Source organism: Balaenoptera acutorostrata, chromosome 1 (genome assembly GCF_949987535.1).
Source record: "Balaenoptera acutorostrata chromosome 1, mBalAcu1.1, whole genome shotgun sequence".
Taxonomy (NCBI): domain Eukaryota; kingdom Metazoa; phylum Chordata; class Mammalia; order Artiodactyla; family Balaenopteridae; genus Balaenoptera; species Balaenoptera acutorostrata.
The window spans coordinates 146,360,715-146,385,894 of record NC_080064.1 but is presented as its reverse complement, the minus strand read 5'-3'; the positions used below and the strand labels follow the sequence as shown (position 1 = coordinate 146,385,894).

General features: G+C 38.0%; 3 protein-coding genes across 15 annotated transcripts in view; 2 read left to right on the top strand and 1 right to left on the bottom strand.

Annotated features, from left to right (window-relative positions):
- The window catches only part of LOC130705040 (cyclin-Y-like protein 1), a 34,542-nt gene extending 32,336 nt beyond the window's left edge, over window positions 1–2,206 (top strand). For all 3 annotated transcript variants that reach the window (XM_057531051.1, XM_057531064.1, XM_057531060.1), the window contains 2 exons: window positions 78–240; window positions 1,786–2,206. In XM_057531051.1, coding sequence (XP_057387034.1) covers window positions 78–240; window positions 1,786–1,902 — 280 coding nt within the window. In that variant the 3' untranslated portion in view covers window positions 1,903–2,206. The remainder of the gene's footprint in view (window positions 1–77; window positions 241–1,785) is intronic.
- EDEM3 (ER degradation enhancing alpha-mannosidase like protein 3) overlaps window positions 1–25,180 on the top strand; it is a 422,356-nt gene that overhangs the window by 260,113 nt on the left and 137,063 nt on the right. The window lies entirely within an intron of this gene.
- The window catches only part of LOC130705044 (uncharacterized), a 144,561-nt gene that overhangs the window by 7,232 nt on the left and 112,149 nt on the right, over window positions 1–25,180 (bottom strand). For all 10 annotated transcript variants that reach the window (XR_009005671.1, XR_009005674.1, XR_009005673.1 and 7 more), the window contains exon 3: window positions 19,724–19,800. Coding sequence is in view for 4 of the 10 variants with exons in the window: in XM_057531100.1 (XP_057387083.1) it covers window positions 19,724–19,800 (77 nt within the window). In the remaining 6 variants the exon portion in view is untranslated. The remainder of the gene's footprint in view (window positions 1–19,723; window positions 19,801–25,180) is intronic.

Genomic DNA, 25,180 nt, shown 5'->3' with positions numbered 1-25,180 from the left:
TCAGAATGGTATTTTTGAAGATAGCCCAGTTGACTAAAATTGTCCTGTGTTGGTTTTGTCTTCTCCTCCTCCCCCAGGAATGAGATGGAAAGGCACGTCCTGGAGCTACTTCATTTGGACATTATTGTTCCTTTCAGTGTGTATGTCAAACACTACTTTGACCTTCGCTCCTTAGCAGATGACAACAACCTGAATGTTCTATTCACTCCTCTTAGCAAAGAAAGAGCACAGAGCTTAAAGGTAAGGCTGTGAAATCACTAACTGGGGTTTTCTGTCAGCCACCGAAGCCACATCTGTAGCTAAATTATATTAAGCAGTGATTAGGAAAATGGAAAGCTGTTAACAGTTTGAAGAGCTTATTGACCCGTTGGCATCATATTTCCTGTGTCTTTTATGGTTTATACAGGGATCCCACATTATAAAAAAAAAAATTGTCTCTTCTGTAACCATAATTCAGAATACTTTAAATCATATTTAATCTGTTCTTAATGGTTTTCCATTTGAACCTCTACACTTACATATAACCATACATGAATAATTTCTTAAAATTGTATCCCTAATCATATGTACCTACATAATCTACTTACCACTCTTAACTGTCTTTTTTTTTTTTAATAATTGATGTTTTGGACTATTTCTACTGTCTTGATATATTTAATAAATAAATAAATGTATTTATTTATTTATGGCTGCATTGGGTCTTCGCTGCTGCACGCGGGCTTTCTCTAGCTGCGGTGGGCAGGGGCTGCTCTTCATTGCGGTGCGCAGGCTTCTCATTGCAGTGGCTGCCCTTGTTGCAGAGCACGGGCTCTAGAGCGCAGGGTCAGTAGTTGTGGCGCACGGGCTTAGTTGCTCCTCGGCATGTGGGATCTTCCCGGACCAGGGCTCAAACCCGTGTCCCCTGCATTGGCAGGCGGATTCTTAACCACTGCGCCACCAGGGAATTCCCTCTTAATTGTTTTTTACTCAGCTTGCAGTTTGTGTGTGTGTGTGTGTGTGTGTGTGTGTGTGTATGTGTATCACAGTTCAGTCCCATGAGTTTATTAGACAAAGCATCCGTGGCTAACCTGAGAGACCTATACTTGGAAGGTATAATGTGGATTCAGATACTGGCTGTAGAAAGTACATGAGTTTTTAATATAAATGGTAACGTACATGGAACAAAGTAATACTTATGGCTTATGATTTTTGGTGGGTATACAGCAAAATTCACAACTGAAATGAACACATTTAAAATTGATACTTTCTGTGGTACCTTGGTGGTACTTTAGAATAAGATGTTTTTCTACCATAATTTATGTGCAAGTGAAATAGCACCTTTCAGCGCTTGTCATTAGACCTCTCCTACCTTCAGCACATACCTACCTGATTAAAATTTTCTTAGAGTATGTAATAACTAATGAAAACTGAATAGAAGTTGAATAGCTGAGTAAACACTGATTTTGCCCAAGTGTATGTCCATTACGTTTAAGGATCACGTGTGTAGGTAACAGATGATATTGCTATTAGGAGCCTATCATTAGGAACCCAATTTTTAAGTAACTCTAAGTTATTAGGGCAAGTTACCCCTTGCCCCAGCAATCTAATCATAGCCCTTAAAGGTTATTACCTTAGGGAATTGTCAGTTAGTGTAGATATCAGCTATCCAAAGTAGCAGTAACTATGAACTATCTAAACGAATGTAGATGTGTGGCTTATCAATGATGCTTTTTTTGTTTTTTTAAGGTCCGAACATTTTTTTTTCCCCCTAATTATACCTATGTTCTACCTGATTGACTTTCCTAGGCCATTTCCAGATTGTGTGACGACGAATACAAAGACGTGTGTAGAGCTGCTATGAGAAGGTCTTTCAGCGCTGATAATTTCATTGGTATTCGGCGCTCCAATGCCATCCTCTCTTAAGGGAGAAGTGAGGGGTTGTAACATCATAAACCCCTCGAAACAAGGACTGGAGAAATAGCACCTCTCCTGCTCAGAAACCAGCAAAGTTAGTATTTTCACCTTAAAGAAAGACATTGAATTCAAGAGACTCATGGACAAGCGAAGATTATGCTCATAGGAAAGAACGGGACCTCGTCAATGTAACACGCTCTTCTGTCCTTTTTATTGTAAACAGAGTTACAAAAACCACTCCAAAGCTAAAAACTCCCAATCCATGCACAGATATCTGCTCCCAATCTACACACAGATATCTGATACCTGAGAACTATCTGAAGTTTTTTAATTAATAGCTTAAATTTTTAGACTTTAAAGACACTAACTATATAACTTCTATGTTTTTCTTGCCTCACTGTCCCATACTGCTGCATATTCCTTTAGAATCAGTGCAGTATTACCATCAAAAAATGGGACTCCAAAAAACAAAAAAAAAAAAAAAGAAAAAAACAAAAAAAAAACAAAAAAAAGAAAAAAACAAAAAAAAAACAAAAAAAAGAAAAAAACAAAAAAAAACAAAAAAAAGAAAAAAACAAAAAAACAAAAAAAACAAAAAAACAAAAAAAACAAAAAAAACAAAAAAAAGAAAAAACAAAAAAAACAAAAAAAAGAAAAAACAAAAAAACAAAAAAAGAATAAAAAAAACAAAAAAAAGAAAAAAACAAAAAAAAAGAAAAAAACAAAAAAAAACAAAAAAAGAAAAAAACAATAAAAACAAAAAAACAAAAAAACAAAAAAAAGAAAAAAAAACAAAGAAAAGAAAAAAACAAAAAAAAAACAAAACAAAAAAAAACAAAAAAAGGAAAAAAAAACAAAGAAAAAAACAAAAAAAAAACAAAAAAAAGAAAAAAAACAAAAAAAGAAAAAAACAATAAAAAGAAAAAAACAAAAAAAAACAAAAAAAAGAAAAAACAAAAAAAGAAAAAAAACAAAAAACAAAAAAACAAAAAAACAAAAAAAAGAAAAAAACAAAAAAAAGAAAAAACAAAAAAAAACCAAAAAAAGAAAAAAACAAAAAACAAAAAAAAGAAAAAACAAAAAAAAACCAAAAAAAGAAAAAAACAAAAAACAAAAAAAAGAAAAAACAAAAAAACAAAAAAAGAAAAAAACAAAAAAGAAACAAAAAAAAGAAAAAAACAAACAAAAAACAAACAAACAAACAAAAAACAAACAAAAAACAAAAAAAAAAAAACATGGGACTCCTAACAACTCATAAAGCCAAACTTCGGAACAGACTGTTGTAGCATCGTTAGGTTTTGCAGGGTTCTTCCTCCCTACTATATCATTGAAGCTGCTAGTCATTATTGGCAATCAATTTAAACCAAAAAGCTGCTGAATAACACATGTCATCCAAATTCTTTGCAGGCAGTACTTATTAGCATATTAGCATGCTTGCGATCATAAACAGAGAAAGTAGGTTATTTCCTTCTATTGGGTCCGTGCTGCATTTCTTGTTAACTATAATGGTGCTTCTGATTTTGTGATGATTTTCCTCTTTGTTCTATACTTGTATTAAAGGATATTTTCATAATTCCAGCCAACATGGTGGTCCAGTAACTAACAAGCCGGTGATGAAATAGAAGGTGTCCCAAAAGTCTTACAACAATTTTAAGCTTTAATATAGTGTGCTTGGATACTCCAGAACACTGTCGCAGAAGTATAAATGCTAGACTGGCAAAACATCACTTGAAACTTTAATCGAATTTCTTCTAAACTCATTTACTTTTGTACATTTTAAACATTAAGCTTTTAATTTTTTATTTTTTATTTTTTTAAATTAATGAATTTATTTAATGGCGTGTTGGGTCGTTTCTGTGTGAGGGCTTTCTCTAGTTGTGGCAAGCGGGGGCCACTCTTCATCGCGGTGCGCGGGCCTCTCACTGTCGCAGGCTCTCTTGTTGGGGACACAGGTTCGAGCCCTGGCTTGGGAAGGCCCGTGAGCCACAATTACTGAGCCTGCGCGTCTGGAGCCTGTGCTCCGCAACAAGAGAGGCCGCGATAATGAGAGGCCCGCGCACCACGATGAAGAGTGGCCCCCACTTGCCACAACTAGAGAAAGCCCTCGCACAGAAACGAAGACCCAACACAGCCATAAATAAATAAATACATAAATTGTAAAAAATAAAAAATAAAACAATAAACGCTTAACGTTTAAAATTTACAAAACTAAATGAGTTTAGAAGAAATTCGATTAAACTTTCAAATGATGTTTTGTAAGTTTGTGGCATTTATACTTCTACAAGTATCAAAGCTTAAAATTGCACTAAGACTTGAGGGGATACCTCCCCTCCTCTTTTTAAAATAGTCCTTTGCAAGGCTGGGCTGCTTACCTGCTTGATCACCTAAGTTTCTTTTTTCTAGATTTGGTAAAGGAATTATGAACAACAGTGTTAATTCACATGTAATAAATTGAAAGGAACTGGACCCTAATAGTAGGGACAGGAGAGTAAGTGATACGAAACAGCTTTTCTATCCTGTGTGTTAACCTGGCTGTAGGTGTCTCACTTCAAGTTCTATTTAAGAGGAAACATATAAACCTTAGGAACCCTTACCTCAGGCTTTAAAAGGCAGGGAGGTCCAGTAATCAGTCTTTTTGGAGATTGGTAACGATGTCACCTAAACTTGAAATATTAAAAAAAAAAAAAAAAAAAAAAAGTGTTCTCAACTATGTGAAATCTTTCTCCTCCTACCTTCTCAAATGTAATCCTAGGAATTTTGCCTGTAAACAAAGCATTTCTGGGCCAGAAGTACTTTCTCTCTTTATCGCAAGGCTTCACATTATACTGAGTGCTGCAGGTTCCATCATTTTTAAGGGACAGAGACATAAATGATAAATTATGGTATATAAAATACTACAATCTACCACCTCAAAAAATATTGTTTATGGAGTTTGGAGCTTGGAAATTCAAGTACTGATTGCAGTTTTATTTTGAAAAGAATGCTACAACTTATGTGGTTTTGCTTCCTCATGTTTATATTAAAAGAAAAGCTAATAAACTCTATTGTAATTAAAATATATGGCTACTGTGTTTGTAACACTTCTCACTATTCACATAACATTACAACTCTGCCTAACTCAAATGTTTTCAGTCAGCTCTGATAGTCGGGCCTTAAAGCATTTTCAAACTAACCATTCATAAGTTGTTTTGACCCCTGCCTTTAGCTAAGATGTAGACGTTTATTTCTTCAGCTTACGCTCTTTTCAACCTGAAGATAATCTAGTACACTTAAAATCACTGGCTACAGTGCTCAGTGGCATAATGCATTAGATGGCATTTTTGAATTGTTTGTTATGGTGCCAAGATGGAAATGCACATTGAAAGATAAAAGTAGGTAAATACACAGAGAAAGGAATTACAGGAATACTGTAGAATCAGAACTTGTTGTGTGAGGGTTTCAAGCAATTGAACAGGGAAGAAAATGGAAGAACAGGAAGCAGTAGCATTGTGGTTGCTGTTAAGAGGGTGACTTTTACACAAGCCCCGGAATTTGACGTTAACCTGCTATTTCACTTCACATGCCGTTGGAAATATACCAGATCGCTAAAGGTTCTTTTAGACCCTAGCCACTGCACTTGAGCAATATTCCAGCAGTCCTGATAGTATTGCCATCGTATTTCATCCACCTTAGTTCCCTTCCTGAGGTCACGTCTTTAACTTTGTTCTTGTTAAGTTGCTGATGAGGAGAAATGATCTGATTTAGTACAGAAGGGGAAAAAAATCTATCACAAGTCACTGTTTATATCAATAGTTTGCACCGCGTAGTAATATGCCAGTTACTAAGCAGAAATGCTGACATATCTCGAGTGGTCGAAGGTTTAAAAAAAAAAAATTGGGGGTAGGAACATTGGGCATGACTGTAGCTTCAAGAACAAGTTGGTAGAATAAGGGGAATCGCTAAAAATTGCTTTTCCCCTTCAGCTTTAATTCTAGAGGCAATACAGCCATTTTAATAAATGGGAAATTGAGGCAACTTAAGGTAAAAATTTAAACATCACAAAGTAGGTTCTCCAACAAATATGGGGCATGGAAACTAGTTATTAAGAGGGTGGCAACTATGGCATTTTTTTCCAGATTTTTATACCGAGGAAGGGTTTGTTCCCTAAAGTAGTAAGACTATAAAAGAATATCTGACTACCTGAACTCAAATTTTACTTTTTCGCTTTTTAAAAAAAATTGTTTTTCTCTATTGGAATACTGACATCTGTGCAATTTTAACTCTGGTATACCGTGAACTGAACTTTATTCTTTACAAGGAAAAGACAAAAGTTTGAAATGTATGTTTGAACCAAATTAAATTGCCATTTTTGTACGTTAAATTCATGTGGTTGACCCTAAGACAACTTCTTAGGGCCCAGTGTTTCTGGTTAAGAGAAATTTTTTCCACCCTGTATCAGATTCCATCATGACCCTATTCTTTCACATTTACTCCTAATGTACCCTGTATGCCCATTACTGAAATTCAACAGCACTAAATCCTAGTTTTACAACAGGTCAAATTTCATTTCTTAGTTTTCCCATTCTATAAAATATACCATTCCTTGATTTTTGAAAAATGCTGAAGCCAGTATTTACTGGAAAACAATTCACTCTGTATTCAGCTTATGCAATGTTTTTGGAAATGTTTACCTATAGCGTGTAGGTTAGCTAAAATCTTTCATCACCCAAGACTTCTCTCTAACCACATGTAAAATGACTACGACTGTTCCCTCACCCAGAAGCCGCATTCTTGAGTATAGAGCTATTTGGTAAAGCACTTGACAGCTGGTAGGGGCTCTCCCAGGGGCAAGTGCTAATTTCTATGCAGAATCTGTAGATTACACCCAGCATCTATCAAGTTAAGGATTAGATCACCTAAAATCTTAACTGTTAGCCACTCACCAGCCTGGCCAGCCTGACACCGTGCCAGCAAGAATACAAAAGATCTAGGAGCCCTTCAGAGACACCTGGTCCCTTGTACACAGGTGCAATCTGTTTGACTTCTGAGGCAATTTCCACTAGTCCATTTTAAATGGGTTTGGCAGATGAGATAACATGTACTTCATGTGAAAGAAATGTTATGAATACCAGTTTATGGTTTAGGATCTCTAACATGCAGAAAGAACCAGGAAAGTGAAGTAGTATAGAAATTAAGAGAAATCCAGAGTCAAATGAAGAGGTTAATGTTCTTTAAAAAAAAAAAAGGAACAGGTTAGGTGATTACTTAACTGCTGTGAGGGCAGCTAAATAATTTGAATGTGATTAGAGAAAGTCAGTGACAGCCTCAGGACCTAAGGTCCTCAAGAATATGTCGATCTCTACTTCAAGACCTCAAATTACTCTGCTAGCTTTTTCTGACAACATCTATTCCTTCATCTTACCGTTCTCAATTCTACTGCCCTTTACTTCTAGCTCCCCAGATGGTGGCCCTTGATCTCCTCGCTGTGGGAACCGACTCTTCCAAACGCAGGGCGTCAGTGTTTTGTCCACCTCCCACTGCCCTCTCTCAGCAAGGTCATCTCAGCTTCACCCTTTGACTCTCTGCTCGTGTCCAATGTGGCAGTGCTTGATGTTGGTTACTACTGTGACCCATTTCTAAAACACTATCACCAGGTTCCAGGAAATACAGGATTTATATGGCTCACGGGCTAACTGGCCCCTTGTAATCCCCTTTAATCAACTACTTGAGCCCTCCTGTGTTCCCACAAAGTAGTTGTTCCCAATTTGCTGCACTCACTCCCCTGATCTGCCCACAACCCTAGATGTATCTCCTCAGGCTAGGCAGCAACCCCACCTTCCAAACTCCAAAACTCATTTCATCTGGCATTAGGAATAGATGCCTCACTTCTTAAGGTAACCCCTCTCATCTAAGGGAGAGGATTCCATCCCAACTCTTCAAATCAAATTTCTATATCCAACACCCCCACCACCAGGATGGTGGTGAGGATGGGGCAATTTGACCTTCCTCAGCCCTTGACATGTCCTAGTGTTTCTCAAGATGGGGTCTCCAGACCACCTGCCTCTCATGGGCTGAAAGTCCCTGTAAGAAATGAAGCTTCTCTAAATGCAATGTGGAATCCTAGAACAGATAAAGAACATCAGTGGAAAATCTGGTGAAATCCAAATGAAGTCTGGAGTTAACAGTAGTGCGTTAATGTTGACTTCTTAGTTTAACAAATGTGCTATGATAATATGTTAATATTAGGGCAAAATGGATATATCTTTGCAACTTTTCTGTAAACCTAAAATAATTCTAAAAGTTTACTAAAACAGAACAAAAAGACCTAATTCTTGGATCCCAAATTAATCTCAATTCCTGGAGCTGAAGCCTGGGAATCTACATTTCTAATAGGAACCCCAAATGATTCTTATGCAGACACAAATTTGAAAACTAGTCTTTCAATTCCCTTTCCATTCCATGCCTGAATGGCTGCTTCCTCCTTGTTTTACTTACCTTAACCTGATTGAATCTTTTAGATCCTCTCAACCCTAAAATATAAGTACTATCATTATCCCCCTTTCACAGATGAGAAAGTACTAAGATGCAGTACACAAATGAAGTACTAAGAGCTTAAGTAATTTGTTCAGGATCAACAGCCCATGAATGATGGAGCTGGGAGTTGAATCCCTAATCAGTCTAGCTCCCAAATCTATGCACAGAACCATTCTACTTCCTCTCATTCTGTTGCACGTAAGAGCTCTGTAACTAAATCACTAAAAGAAGCATTATTACCTATTTCTCCAACTTCCTAAGTCCAACAGTGCCCCCCTTTTCCACTGGGGGGAATGAACAATGAGAAAGCACTGGGAAGACGTGCCCACTAGAGGCCTGTACGGGTCAGGCACAGCGGCTCTTGCACCAGGATCCAGCTCAACCGCTGTATTTTCTGTTCTCCCAAATGCCCTAACATGTACCAATCTAATAATGCTCATAGTACTCACTTTGATGCTAAATTAATTATCTCAGGTTTACTAAGCATCGGTCCAGATTGTCAGGGAAGTGCCAACTCTAAATCAATTTACAGTTGGCCCTCCGTATCCACAGGCTCTGCATCAGTGGATTCAACCAACCGTGGACTGAAAATATTTAGGGAAAAAAATGTCAGAAAGTTACAGAAAGCAAAACTTGAATTTGCTGCACACCACCAACCATTTGCATTATATTTACAACTACTTACTTAGGATTTGTACTTGGTGTTATAAGTAATCTAGACATGACTTAAAGTATAAAGGAGGGTGCGGGGGAAGATGGGAGGATTGTGCGTAGGTTATATGTAAATACTGCACCGTTTTATATAAGGGACTTGAGCATCCATGGATTTTGGTATGGGGTGGCACGGGGGGGGGGAGGGAGACGACTGGAACCAATTACCCACAAATACAGAGGGAGAACCATATATCCTCTTATCTTATCTGGGTTCCCTGACTTGTATTTAGACCTTAATACAAAGTTGTGGATCTAACTGCTGAATGATGAAGTTTTGGGAGTTTCTGACTGCAAACCGGACACACACAACAACAGCAGCACTTCTATCCAAATTGCTTCAGTACAGAGTATAGATGGAGGGTTGATAAAATAGAACACAATCTCAGGTAATGTCTCTGTTCTTATGTGTATTTTCCTTCATTTCTTCAAGGGAATCATGAAACAATCACAGGATCAGCAGGAGAAACCTATGAAGTATATTCAGGTAAAACATGTTTTCATTAGTTCTCCTTCTGGTGATTGGAATTTCTTTGATTTTATTATCAATAAAAACGTTGCCACTTATATTCAAAGTACATCCGAGAAATCTGATCATGAAGTTAGAATGCACATACCTCCTTCACATACTCTTAGAAAACAGTGTCTCTCCATGAAAGCATGAGAAAAATACTTGTACAGCATCTTATTTGCTTTACCATTGCTTTAATGCACTTTAAAATTTATCTACAGTAATTGGGAACAAAGAAACAAAAATAGACATTTCTTTGTTTTTCATAAATAACTACTCTCCATATTTGATAAAAATCTCAAAGCATTATTTTAACTTCCCACAAATATAATACATACAATTTTTTTTTCTGAAATAATAAGGTCAGCAAATTAAGTATCTTGACACTAATATAACCACATATAACTGCTATTCTACTGACTTCCAGGAACAAAACAAAAACAGAAAACTTCTTATCAAGATGCTCTGGGTTTCCTTTTGCTAGTGTTAGGGATCTGGAATTATAATCATCTGCCAGTAATAATTTTATAGATTCTAGTTGATTGTCTACAAAGAAAATATCGCTGGCTCTGCTTTGTGAGTTCTGGATTTGACATGACACTGACAATACCGCATGGGACAGGCACTATACACACATGGAAATCAGAAAAAGTACTGAATGCCCTGGACTCGAACTACTGACTCAGTATGTGCCTCACTTGGCTCAGTAATAAATTCACCTGCACCAAACCCGTATCAAAAGTCACTAAATCTCTCATATATATAATATATATTATTTATATACACACCCACAACACATACACACTATACATACAGTTTGTAACAACATGAAGTAATATTGTCTTCAAATGATGTACCACAGACTGAAATAAATCCTGTAATTGTCATCAAGCTGCTAGAAGCTTTTGAGAGTTCTGAGCCAGGTTACTTAGTTACTTTCATCCTGCCTACCCTCCATTCACCCTGCTTTAATGTCTTGGTAGCTTTTTCTTTCAAAACCACCCTCCTCAACCCAGGCGTATTTCTTTCCCAGGATCACTTGATCGGACTTTGGAGGCAAGAAAGGGCATGCAGGGGGAGCAGGAAATCCTCAGCCACTGTACCTCACACCTGCCTAGATTTGTGATGTTCTCTGTCCTGTTGGCCACATTCGGTGTTAGAAAGCAGTTATTCAAAGCTTTGTCCCTCCTACCCCCCTTGGTCTTTCTGTAGAGCACAAAAGTGAAAGAAGCCTCTTTAGCAGGGGTAGCAGTTCATTAAAATATACAACTACATTTCCTAGCTCTGGGGTTCCCATTCTGTACTTGAGACTGCAGGTCACGGATGCTGTTATTAAGGTGCGGTGTGGGATCCATGAGGTTTTCTCCTGGCAGCCGGTGTCAGGATTAGTGCAGCCCTAGCCCAGGAGGAAACGGCCTAATGAATACCAACTTGGAAACAGTGGTGTCAGCACGTTATTTAAGCTTGTACATTGCTCACAATTACACACAACACACACACAGGCTTATCACTGGAAACGACTACGAGAAAACAAGACAAAGGTTTGCAAGGATAAACCAATAAGGCACCAAGAATACTTATTTTCAGCCAATTTAGACAACTTCAAAGTGTGAGGTTAATAATAGAAATTAAAATGACTTCCTAAGTCTTATCAACTGATTTACTGAGAGGTCACATATTAGTTCCTTCTAAATCTTTACCCCCTAATCTGTGATGGGAGACGTTGCTTACAATTGAACCATGAAAGGGACAGCCCAAAAGCTGTACATGTGAAACTAAACTGGGCCTTAAATCCTCACTAAAATCACAGAGCTGGCTGTGAAGAAGCTGCTAAACCACCCCACAACCTTCCATTTTATAATTGTTTTCATGAGTGTGGATTGTTTGCCTAATAAAAATAAAAATCAGAAGAAAACAGCATATGAGATGGAAATAGGGGGCGACCATAAATAGATGGGCTTCTCTGCCCTGGGTAGCGGGAGGGGTGGCTGAGGTAAGACTTGAGGGAAGCAGGTGGGCTTCATCTTTGAGGGAAGGGAGGGGGAGAGCAGCGGTGAGAACAGAGGCTGAAAACAGAGGCAGCTCTGAGAGTTGGCCTGGACCTAGACCTCCAAATGCATTACCTGTATTGCCTCTCCTTGGCTTAGTATCCTTTGTCTTAACTGTCTTTTTTGTTTTTAAAGTAAATTGGTTGTTCTTTTTAGGTTTGGTATGTTGCCAAAATGAAAACTAGTTGTTTTAACAGGAAGAATTAAATCACTTCAACCACATCATCCCACAACTTTTAGATACATTCTGCATCATCTTTACACTCCTCCACAAAAAAAAAAAAAAAAGGAAGAGGAAAAACCCAAATTAGGCACAATGACCTAAGGCAGCAGAATAATCTATGTACTTTCTGGGAAGACATGTTAACTGAGGGAAGAGGTCAAGGTGATCAGAAAAGTTCCTCATTTGAAAAACAAGAGAGGAACTGGCCCTCAGGCAGGGGACCTATTTCAAGGTTCTAAGAAGCTTCTGAACAAGTAGAGGAATTAGATGTGCAAAAAGTTCTGTAACTCTGTGTACAAGGTTTTGTCGAATATACTGAAATTTTGATTCAGAGGATGAGTGTGTAAGAGCAGTGCATTTTTATAAACGTGAATAGCTTCTGAAAGTCCATGAAAACTATAACACCAGGCTTCTTTCCACCAGCAAAGTGCTTAAATACACTATGGAAACTATACACTTGTTTACAGATGAAAAATGCTGAGTCCCTAAACTTTGGGGCAGTTATTTATTTCTTGCAGACTTTTCCACTGAAGTACTCTGAAGTCACACTAAGGATAAATGTCATTACAGTAATCCTGCAAACGTGTTTCATAATAGTCTACCAGTTCCTATGATTTAAGGAACGCAATTTCCTTTCAACGTACACGTTATTTATAGTGGTGTTACTGGCAGGTGTGTGCCCAGTTTTTGCCTTGTGATTAAAACAAAAAGCACAGGCAAGCAGTACATGGCATATTTCAACCCTGTGTGTAACCGTAACAAGAAAATATATCCTAGTTATTACATTAAAATGTGTATTTCACACAGGCTGTCAGCATCAGCATAGTATTCAGCTGACTGTATAGGTGTGGGCTGGCAGCAAACGAGCCGAGAACTTGACCTGAATATCTCCTGTACTGGTGACAGCAAATGCACCTCTTTGGAACTGAAATCCACTGGAACGTGAGAGTAAGTGAGGAGGCATGTCTGAGTAGCCCTCGCCCTGTGTGTTTACCTGTTCTTTGCTATTTAACGGCATACTTAATGAGACGGACGTGGTTAGTGAGGACAAAACTAAGAAGGTAAGGAGAGCAGAGAGGATTCACGGACAGGAGGGAAAGGACCTTGAATGGAAGGGTGACTTTTGTATTCTCAAACCCCGATGCACTAACTGAGCTCTTTCAGATAAACTCCGTTATCCCTAGAGGTGCAGCAGACCCTGCCAGGTGGAGCAAACACCCACCACGGAGATCCTCGTTACCTGTGTGTTGTCTTAGAGATGGTGTAACCAGACAGTAAGCGTGGGGCTTACTCTGCTATTCTTCATGCGTTCCTTTCAGAGAGAAGCCCTAAATCTCTTCCATAGGGACAGAGATAGAACTTTCACTCTGATGAAGTCAATTACCCCCTACCGACTGACTCCCGCCTAGGTAAATAGGGATGTCCTCCTCTCACGTGGAAACTATCAACACAGTGGCATTAATAATAGTTCTTACCTTCCAGGGTACACACCGCACTATGAGAAACAGTCCGTAGGTAACAACTTGATTCTTAAACTCCTTCTGATGGACAAGTTGATGATTGTGAGTGAGGGGAGAAGACGGAGAAGCATGCTGGGCTGGCTTTACTGTCTTTCTTCAAGATTTAGGAAGGGATAATTGGATTGTTTCTCATTTAGTTTATAAAGTATGAATGCTTGATGCTAAGATTAATTAGATCTAAAAATCTTTTATAAAAGCCTGTAGGTTGGGATTTAACTACCGCAGCTTAACAATTCCGGCTATTCCTATTTCTCTCTAATTACTAAAAGTCCACCTTGGAAAACACAACGCTTCCCTGGAACATTTCTTTTTTATTGAGATATAGTTGATTTGCAATATTATATTAGTTTCGGGTGTACAACATAGTGACTCAATATTTTTATAGATTATCCTCCATTTATACCCTGGAGCATTCTTGTGGCTCCCAGCTGGTCCCGGCAAAGCTCTTGTGAGTTAACCCTGCCGTCAGAGCCTCTTCTTTCTGTGACTTGTCAGTTTCCTGAGACTAGGGTGATGATACTATTGAATCTTAATGACAAGTAATCAAACGAAGGAAAGATGGACAAAATGAGCTCTAGAGCTGAAAGATACACGGCTCCCATTTTAAGTGACTTAAAAAAAGAAGCTTCCAAACAATGAACAGCTAAGCTGTGAAAGTATAAGAAGGCAAGGTCTTAATTCCCAAACACTTCACCTGCAAAAATGAAATTCCATTACTCCTGACAAATCTTAGCCTAAACACAGTTATTTCTTCATGATCATCATTACTATTTTTCAATTGTACCTCAGGGAAGTGGCGTAATCCTAATCCTCACAGCAGGACACACCCTGGCTAGTAGTTCATGGCTCACTTTTATTTAGTTATTTTTTAAAATAATAGTATAATAAGCACCCATGAAACCAAAACAAAAAACCAAAGCTGCGATTTTTATTTATTTATTTATTTTTTAACATCTTTATTGGAGTATAATTGCTTTACAATGGTGTGTTAGTTTCTGCTTTATAACAAAGTGAATCAGCTATACGTGTACATATATCCCCATATCTCCTCCCTCTTGCATCTCCCTTCCACCCTCCCTATCCCACCCCTCTAGGTGGTCACAAAGCACCGAGCTGATCTCCCTGTGCTATGCAGCTGCTTCCCACTAGCTACCTATTTTACATTCGGTAGTGTATATATGTCCATGCCACTCTCACTTCGTCCCAGCTTACCCTTCCCCCTCCCCGTGTCCTCAAGTCCATTCTCTAGTAGGTCTGCGTCTTTATTCCCGTCTTCCCCTAGGTTCTTCATGACCTTTTTTTTTTTAGATTCCATATATATGTGTTAGCATATGGTATTTGTTTTTCTCTTTCTGATTTACTTCACTCTGTATGACAGACTCTAGGTCCATCCACCTCACTACAAATAACTCAATTTCGTTTCTTCTTATGGCTGAGTAATATTCCATTGTATATATGTGCCACATCTTCTTTATCCATTCATCTGTTGATGGACACTTAGGTTGCTTCCATGTCCTGGCTATTGTAAATAGAGCTGCAGTGAACATTGTGGTACATGACTCTTTTTGAATTATGGTTTTCTCAGGGTATATGTCCAGTAGTGGGATCGCTGGGTCGTATGGTAGTTCTATTTTTAGTTTTTTAAGGAACCTCCATACTGTTCTCCATAGTGGCTGTATCAACTTACATTCCCACCAACAGTGCAAGAGGGCTCCCTTTTCTCCACACCCTCTCCAGCATTTATTGTTTGTAGATTTTTTGATGACGGCCATTCTGACTGGTGTGAGGTGATACCTCATTGTAGTTTTGATTTGCATTTCTCTAATGATTAGTGATGTTGAGCATCCTTTCATGTGTTTGTTGGCAATCTGTATATCTTCTTTGGAGAAATGTCTGTTTAGGTCTTCTGCCCATTTTTGGATTGGGTTGTTTGTTTTTTTTTGATACTGAGCTGCATGAGCTGCTCGTAAATTTTGGAGATTAATCCTTTGTCAGTTGCTTCATTTGCAAATATTTTCTCCCATTCTGAGGGTTGTCTTTTCGTCTTGTTTATGTTTTCCTTTGTTGTGCAAAAGCTTTTAAGTTTCATTAGGTCCCATTTGTTTATTTTTGTTTTTATTTCCATTTCTCTAGGAGGTGGGTCAAAAAGGATCTTGCTGTGATTTATGTCATAGAGTGTTCTGCCTATGTTTTCCTCTAAGAGTTTTTATAGTGTCTGGCCTTACATTTAAGTCTTTAATCCATTTTGAGTTTATTTTTGTGTATGGTGCTAGGAGGTGTTCTAATTTCATTCTTTTACATGTAGCTATCCAGTTTTCCCAGCACCACTTATTGAAGAGGCTGTCTTTTCTCCATTGTATATTCTTGCCTCCTTTATCAAAGATAAGGTGACCATATGTGTGTGGGTTTACCTCTGGGCTTTCTATCCTGTTCCATTGATCTATATTTCTGTTTTTGTGCCAGTACCATACTGTCTTGATGACTGTAGCTTTGTAATATAGTCTGAAGTCAGGGACCCTGATTCCCCCAGCTCCATTTTTTGTTCTCAAGATTGCTTTGGCTATTCGGGGTCTTTTGTGTTTCCATACAAATTGTGAAATTTTTTGTTCTAGTTCTGTGAAAAATGCCATTGGTAGTTTGATAGGGATTGCACTGAATCTGTCGATTGCTTTGGGTAGTAGAGTCATTTTCACAATGTTGATTCTTCCAATCCAAGAACATGGTATATCTCTCCATTTGTTGGTATCATCTTTAATTTCTTTCATCAGTGTCTTATAGTTTTCTGCATACAGGTCTTTTGTCTCCTTTGGTTTATTCCTAGGTATTTTATTCTTTTTGTTGCAATGGTAAATGGGAGTGTTTCCTTAATTTCTCTTTCAGATTTGTCATCATTAGTGTATAGGAATGCAAGAGATTTCCATGCATTAATTTTGTATCCTACTACTTTACCAAATTCATTGATTAGCTCTAGTAGTTTTCTGGTAGCATCTTTAGGATTCTCAATGTATAGTGTCATGTCATCTGCAAACAGTGACAGCTTTACTTCTTCTTTTCCGATTTAGATTCCTTTTATTTCTTTTTCTTCTCTGATTGCTGTGGCTAAAACTTCCCAAACTATGTTGAATAATAGTGGTGAGAGTGGGCAACCTTGTCTTGTTCCTGATTTTAGAGGAAATGGTTTCAGTTTTTCACCACTGAGAACGATGTTGCCTGTGGGTTTGTCATATATGGCCTTTATTATGTTGAGGTCAAGTTCCGTCTACAAAGTGGCGATCTTAACAACAACCTAGAGGTTACTTACGTCCCACCCATGTGTGTTTTTCCCAACTCAAGGGAACCATCATGCCCCCACTTTCCTTTTACATAGCTTCTCTCTATGTGCTCAAAAAGCAGATGATTTACTTTAGTTGTTTTTAACTTTATAGAGTGCATTATGCTCTGTGTAATGTTTCAGGACTTATTCTTTGTTCTAGTGCTATATTGCTAGGGTCCATCCAGCGTTGGGCATTGCTGCAGTGCATTCATTTTAACTTCTAATATTCCACTGTGTGAATACAGTGCAGTTCATCTATCCGATTTCCTGTCAAAGGGCATTTGGGGTTGTTTCTAATTGTTAAGGTGTTCTTACCAAGTGTCAGACACTGTGATAAGAACTGGGCATACATTATTTCATTTAAGCCCCAGTCCTATAAGACAGGATTTTTCACCTCCATTTTTCTTGGAGAAAACTGAAGCTCACAGACATAAGGTCACTGGCCTGAGATTACAAAGTCAGTAAGAATGTGCTCTACGTGGTGCATCAAATGAAGGTGTGAGCATTATCTGCCCTTATTATTAATAAATCTGCCATTATCAGGTATGGGATTGTCCTTCTGCTCATTGGGAAAAAAGCCTCATCTTATTTTATACAGTTGCATAATAAATAATAATTTCCTGGATCTTATATTATGTCAACAAGTAGAAAAAGTAAAACCCTTCTCTTAGCCCTCCAGAAAAATTTCTTAGTTGAATTCCGGAAACCCAATGATCTGACTCACAGTTTAAAATACACACACACACACGCACACACACACACACACACACACTAGCATTATGCTGTGTGTAAAACAGGGGATTTTCTTCATAATTTTAATGTAAACACATGAGCCAATTTAATCAACTTCTCTGAAAGCTTCAGCACATGCCAGTCTGCAAAGCATGCTATTTCCATGTGTCAAAGTTAAATAAGTATTTGCTTTAAAGGAAAAAAGAAATTCTCAATAGAGTCGTTTTCTAGAAGCATTTAAAAGGAGCATATATCTAATGGCTTGGATGAAAAGATGATTTGGTAGTGTTATCAGGTATCTGTTGTCCCCAGAGGCAGATAAAATTAGTGTAGATAAAAGTGATTACAAGTGAAGTGGATTAGGTAGGTTGTGATTATAGCATGACATTTACCTGAGGGTGAAAAAAATCGGTTGTCCCATTATACTGACACTGTAAATGATAAATGGATTTTAAAATGTCCAGTTTTCTTTGGAAGTAAAAAATTCAATCCCTGAGTTCATTCACCACCCCCTGAAGAGTCCTAACCACCATATCACAGTGGTCATGGCTGCAGCAATTCCAGACACTCAGCCAGGTTAAAGTGATTACGTTATTTTTGTCTCAACCTCCTGGGAAGAACCAGAGAACACAACTTTTTCCACTTACGATATTGATTTACATATATGTCAAAGTTAAATTTATTTGGGGATGGTGGTGACTGTGTCAGATGTACTCGTGTGATCAGCACCCTTAGGGAATTTGTTCATATTTAGGCAGAACAACACAAAAGAGATTTGCAGCCTCTGGGATTACAGCTTCTTTGAAGAAAGGGCAGGTAGCTTCAAAGTCACACAAGTGCATTTTATCACCAAGGTAGACTCAGTTTTAGAACAATACAGAAACTACTCATTATTCTCTTTAGCATTTTAATTGTGAAATACTTAACACATAGAAAAGGAAACATATAATGTTATTTGTACATTTTCAAATAATAATAATTAAAGGAACACGCACGTAACCACCACTCAGATTAAGAGATAGAACCTCTGGTCCCATTGTCTTCTATCCAGTACAAAGAACCACTATTCTGAATTTAAGGCCTTTTCATTTCCTTGCTTGCCTTTATTGTTTTACCATGTACATATATATAATATATGGCTTAGCTCTGCCTGCTTTTGCACTTTATATGCATGAAACTGTACATAGGCAGGTACTACCACTTACCTTACTGGTACAACCCTACATTTCATGAGATTCCTCTATCTTGATCTGGGTAGCTATTGGTCATTCATTTTCACTGATATGTAGCATTCCCATCATAAGAATATACCACATTTTTGTTATCCATTACATGTCTGATGGACATTCGGGTTTTATTTCCAAGAGCTTTTTTTTTTTTTTTTGGGCCATGTCACCACCATGAGGCACGCAGGATCTTAGTTCCCCGACCAGGGGTGGAACCCAAGCCCTATGCAATGGAAGCGTGGAGTCTTAACCACTGGACTGCCAGGGAAGTCCCATATCTTCAAGAGCTTTAAGAGCTCACGTAAACAGTGCTGCTATGGACATTTCAAAATATGCCTGCTGGCACACATGCACAAGTTTCTCTAGCGTATACACCTGAGAGTGGAGTTGTTTTCCAAAGTAACTGTACCAGTTTATATCCCTACATTCTGGTAAACATTTTAGTATCATTAGACTTCTAAATTTTTGCCAGTCTTGTGGTGTGAAATGGTATTTTTTGCATATGCATTAGCTATTCATGTTTCCTCTTCAGTCAAGTGGTTATTTATGTCTTTAGCCTGCTTTTCTATGAGTTCTGTCTTTTACTTATTGATTCATAGAATTACTTGATATATTCTGGAAACCCAACTACTGTTAATTATACGTATTATAAATATATTCCATCATTTTGTGGCCTTTTACTCTCCTATAGTATATTTTGATAAACAGAAGTTCTTAATTTTAATGTAGTCACAAAAATTAATCATTTTTCTTAAGATCTGCATCCTTTGTGACCTATTCAAAGTTTTTCCCTACCCCATGGTTATACAGATATTCCCCTTCATTTTCTTCTAACTGATGTGAAGTGTCAGCTCTGTCATATATTGTGGGTCTGTTTTGGGTCTCTCTATTTTGTTCCATTAGACTAAATCACACTGTCTCAATTACTGAGGCTTTATCATAAATCTTGGTTATCTGGCAGGCAAAATGGAGCTCACTCTAAAAACATTTTTAGCTTTAAAAACAATATAGGAAAATAGGAACTAGAACTTACTTTGCTCTAGGTTGATGAACTAATCCCGGAATCTCTTTATTAGTTTTAAGTCTTACATTTGAACTGGCACTTTTTTCCTGAAACACATAAACACACATGTAAAAGACAAGATGAGAATCAGCAATTAAACAAGAGCATAAATTTTCATCAACAAAATGTTAGATTTGTTTGGGAGCCTCTGAGGTTGGGAAGGACAAAAGTCCTTACAAAGATGTCACACATTACAAGTAGAACTGCCAAATATTTTAACAGGGAACATTGTCATGAAAAGAGGAATTAACTTTTATAACAGCTATGGCTCCTTTTAGAAAATAACGTGTGAGTAATATTTGATTTTTAGGTGGAGTTACTGAAAACAGTAAGAGAATCAAAGAACAGAAGATTCTAGTGAAAAAGAACAGCAGTAGTACAACCACAGCCATTGTTTGCTTGCCCAGGTTAAGTGACTTTGTGCATTTTATTTGTGAAAGACAATTGCAGTTACTGACACATGAAGTTTGCATAAGGCCCTAGCAGCGACAGGGACAAGAACGTGACTAAAAATAGCTAATATTTTCCATGTATAATGAATATTGAGATTGAATTCAATTAAATTAATGAAACTCAATAGTAGCCTGTATTCCAGAAATACTTCTTTGGCTTTTAGCTTGATCTGATTTCTTATTTCCAGTAAACCAGCCGCATAGGAAAGAAATACTCTCAAATCTTAAAATACAAGTACATCAGTAAGCACACTGTCTCAATAATACTACTGCTTTGTGTTTTTACATTATCTTTAAAAAAATATTTAAGGTGCTTTAAAATTTGCTCTCTAAATATACCCCCAAAAATGAAAGGAAGGACTATTCTAAACCTACTTAACAGGTGACTATATACACTCAAGCAACCTGAGGTGTGGCAATAATTAAAGACCTGGGGTAGGCAGGGGCAAGGAATAAAAAGTCCTGTGGGCCGACCCACCATTCTCACCACAGGCAGAGTGATGTGGGATGGCACATAAACAGATGGTCCCCAAATGAGCTCTTTCAAGAGCTCGTTATTTCTCCTAGGATAGCAGAAGCCATGTAAATCAGTGAAACTGCAACGACTTACATGCCTGGTTGTTTGCTATTTACCATCAAACATGAGCATATCTGTACAACGTCAGTCCTCCAAAATAGAAGGTAATTTTGTTTGTGACCTTCCAGGAGAAGAAACAATCATTACAGTTCTTTTGCAGTCTAGCTTACCTTCTTTACCTCACACTAAACTCGAGAATGTTTTCATGAACATTTAAAAAGTATAAAATATATACTGTTCCCTCTGCTGATGTAGTCAGTGAACAACAGATGAACTACCTTATTTTTTTACAAAGAAGGTGGGAGAACAATTAGTAAACTTTAATGCACTAAGTCCAGGAGGGCGGGACCCACATCCCTTCTTTACAACTGGGACCACAGTGCCTGGCTAGGGGCCTGGCACTCCATGGGAGGCACTCATCGAATATTGGTAGAACAAATAAATGATGTCAGCACATAATTAACTTTTCTAAGCATAGATAAAAATAGCTCAACTGTAGTCTCTCTGCAGGACTGAAGATGTAGGTTCCCTCCAAATGAGTCATTTTCTCCCTTAAACTTTATGTGTGCTTGGACTAAGCACTGAAAATGGATGTATTTGATGTGACAGAACCTTATACTTTTTCTCTATTCACGTAATTTCCTAAACTCTTTGAACTTAAATGATGCATCATAATTTTAAATATTGCTAAGGCAGGAAAGAGACTTCTAATTCAAAGAATGCAAAGACATATACTTGTATTCTGTTTCTATTCAATTTATTAAACTATACCCTTCATAACTATACTGTCTCAACAAACCTTCCTTAAAAACACATTGTGTGGTTGCTAAAAAAGAAGGAACCGCCCCAAACAGAGACTCAGTAGATGGGGAGGACACTTTAGGACATCAGGCACAGACGTGCCCTTCCAGGAAGTGAGAGTACCCAAGGTGAGGCAGAGGTGGGGGGTGAGGGCATGGGGGATGGGGAGGAAGCAGCTGGAGATTTCCTGGTTACAAATATATATATAACTACATAGAGATTTCTATCTATTTTGTACTTATAATGTATTTGTTTTTACAAATTACCACTCATCAAGATCAGTAACAATTCACCACATGTTATTCTAACTGGTTGCATATATCAACTCATTTTAATGTTCACAAGTATATATATATTAATTTACTTTTATGCCCACATACCTCTCTGAGATAGGTATCATTATTTTCCCCATTTTATAAATGAGGAAGCTGAGGCATGGAGAGGTGAAACACTTACTGGGATTCTACAAGTAATAAGTAATAGCGTTGGGATTTGAATCCATGCAGAATGGCCCCAGAGTTCATGCTATTAGCCACTAGGCCAGCAGTCCTCAAAGTTTTTACTATCAAGACTTCTTACCTATATTCTGCAAATTTTGATACATTTCATCACACAATATGAAAAAAATCACATTTGTTAAAATCAGCATCAATCTCATGAGAAAAATCTTTCTTTTTAATTTTAATTTTAATTTTTGGCTGCACTGCGCAGCATGCGGGATCTTAGTTCCCCAACCAGGGATCGAACCTGTGCCCCCTGCATTGGAAGTGCAGAGTCTTAACCACTGGACCGCCAGGGAAGTCCCTCATGAGAAAAGTCTTGACAAAAGGTGTCAAGCTCATGGTGGTGGATACGAGTTTTCCAAGATTCTAATTTTGGTTTAACATTCGAATTTTATGACCAGCAACAAACACGGACAACTGTTTTCTTTGGAATAACGGGCTCTCTTTGGTCATTTTTGAGAAACTGTTTGCCAAATACCCAAGTCTGAATATCCATAATTTGTCTGTCAGGCACTTTTTTTTACAGTAGAGATGGTGTCCCACAAAAAACAGCTGCAAGTTCAGCTTGCAACTCAATCAACTGCAGAAGTGCTTTTCCTTGAGATAACGATCTTATTCAAAAATAAAAAGATATGCATCTAAGGCCTAAGAGTTAAAGAATTCAATAATTTCTACTACTTCATTAAGGGCATTCTTTTTTTTTTAAGAATCAATTTTATTTATTTATAGTTGCGTTGGGTGTTCGTTGCTGCCCACGGGCTTTCTTTAGTTGTGGCGAGCGGGCTCCTCATTGCGGTGGCTTCTCTTGTTGCGGAGCACGGGCTCTAGGGCATGTGGACTTCAGTAGTTGTGGCTCGCAGGCTCTAGAGCACAGGCTCAGTAGTTGTGGCGCACGGGCTTCAGTAGCTGTGGCTCGCGGGGTGTAGAGCACAAGCTCAGTAGTTGTGGCACACAGGCTTAGTTGCTCCGTGGCATGTGGGATCTTCCTGGACCAGGGATTGAACCCGTGTCCCATGCACTGGCAGGCAGATTCTTAACCACTGCACCACCAGGGAAGTCCCCATCAAGGGCATTCTTAAGTGAAAATAGAATATATTCTTCCACTATGCTTGGTGGTGGTGACTACTAATAATAACTACTATTAGTACTACTAATAATAGTACTACTATGATTACTAATAAGGTGTGGTGCCAATGCCTGGATTTGTGCTAAGGCACAGGCCGTTTTACCCACCATTGCTTTTGCCCCATCAGTACAAATGTCAACAGCTATCTGCCTTGAAAAAGGCAAATAGCTTCTTTATTATTAGGAAAATGACCTTGAAGACTCCCTGAGAATATCTCAGGAACCTCCAGGGGTCTGCAGGCCACACCTGAACTATACATAGTGTCTTTCTATTTCTTTTGCATAGAAAAGAACTTTCAATTATTTAATTGTGGTATACGCTTTAAGAAAAAATATTTAACTGCCTTATTGTGATAAAATCTATATTCCATACAATTCCCCCATTATAAATGATTTTAGTAAATTTATAAAGCTGTGCAATTATCACCACAATCCAGTTTTAGAACAGTTAGATCAGCCCCAAAAGTTTCGTCATACCCATTTGTTCTCATCTGTAGTCCCCGGCAACCACAGATCTGCTTTCTGTCTCTACAAATTTGCTTTGTCTAGATTCACCTAAATGGAATCATACAATATATAGCCTTTTGCATCTGGCATTTTTCACTTAGCATAATGTTTTCGAGGTTCATCTATACTTCAGCATATTTCAGTGTTTCATTTATTTTAATTGCTAGATAATATTCCAATGTATGGATATACTGTATTTTGTTTATCCATGCATAACTTGATGAACATATGGACTGTTTCCAGTTTGTGGCTATTATGAATAATGCTGCTATGAACAATTATATACAAGTCTTTGTGTGAACATACATTTTCATTTCTCTTGGGTAGACTCTAAGGAGTGGAACTGCTAGATTATATGAGAAGTTTATATTTGACTATTTAAGATGTCACCAAACTGTTTTCCAAAGTGGCTGTCATTTTACATTCCCACCAGCAGTGCATGATGGTTCCAGTTTCTCTACCTCCCTGCCAACACTTGGTATTGTCTCTTCAATTACAGTCATTCAAGTGGGTGTCGCATTGTGGGCTTTATTTATTTTACAAATTTTATTTATTTGGATTTGTTCTTATATGTCTTTCTATCAGAACATCTAGCACCTTGCTACATGGGAGCATTTATATGCTTACTGGTTCGCTGTATTTACATCAAGAAGTCAGTTTTGGGCTTCCCTGGTGGCGCAGTGGTTGAGAATCCACCTGCCAATGCAGGGGACACGGGTTCGAGCCCTGGTCTGGGAGGATCCCACATGCCACGGAGCAACTAGGCCCGTGAGCCACAATTACTGAGCCTGCGCATCTGGAGCCTGTGCTCCGCAACAAGAGAGGCCACGATAGTGAGAGGCCCGCGCACCGCGATGAAGAGTGGCCCCCGCTTGCCACAACTAGAGAAAGCCCTCGCACAGAAACGAAGACCCAACACAGCCATAAATAAATAAATAAATAAATAAATAAATAAATACTTTAAAAAAAAAAAAAAGAAGTCAGTTTTATATTTGCTTACAAACACCAATTAACTTCTGCTTTGGGTTTGTTTGTTGGGGAAGGAGAAGTTTAAAGAGACCTGTCTTTATTTTTATTCTTTATTTTTTTTGAGACCTGTCTTTAAAAAAAGAAACAACAAGCAAACAAACAAAACCAAGAAAGGCCAGAGGAAGGATGAGACTGATGGGAGTCTCTGATGGAGCAGATCCAACAGGGAGGGCTGAGAGCCATGCCACATTTGGGGTGCTCCAGGAATAGGAACAGAGAATTAAACTGGGAGATGACGGAAGAGGTATCTAAGATATTATTTCCCTTGGCAAGAAAAAACTATTTTAATGACATTTGACACTCATAAAATAAGTACCTAAAATAAACTGGGACCAAGTGGGATTAAGATGAAGCCATTGAAAGGGCCCTCAGCAGGCAGTTTGTAGAGCTGTGTTTTTATGATCCATCCATATTGGTATCACAATCATCTAGG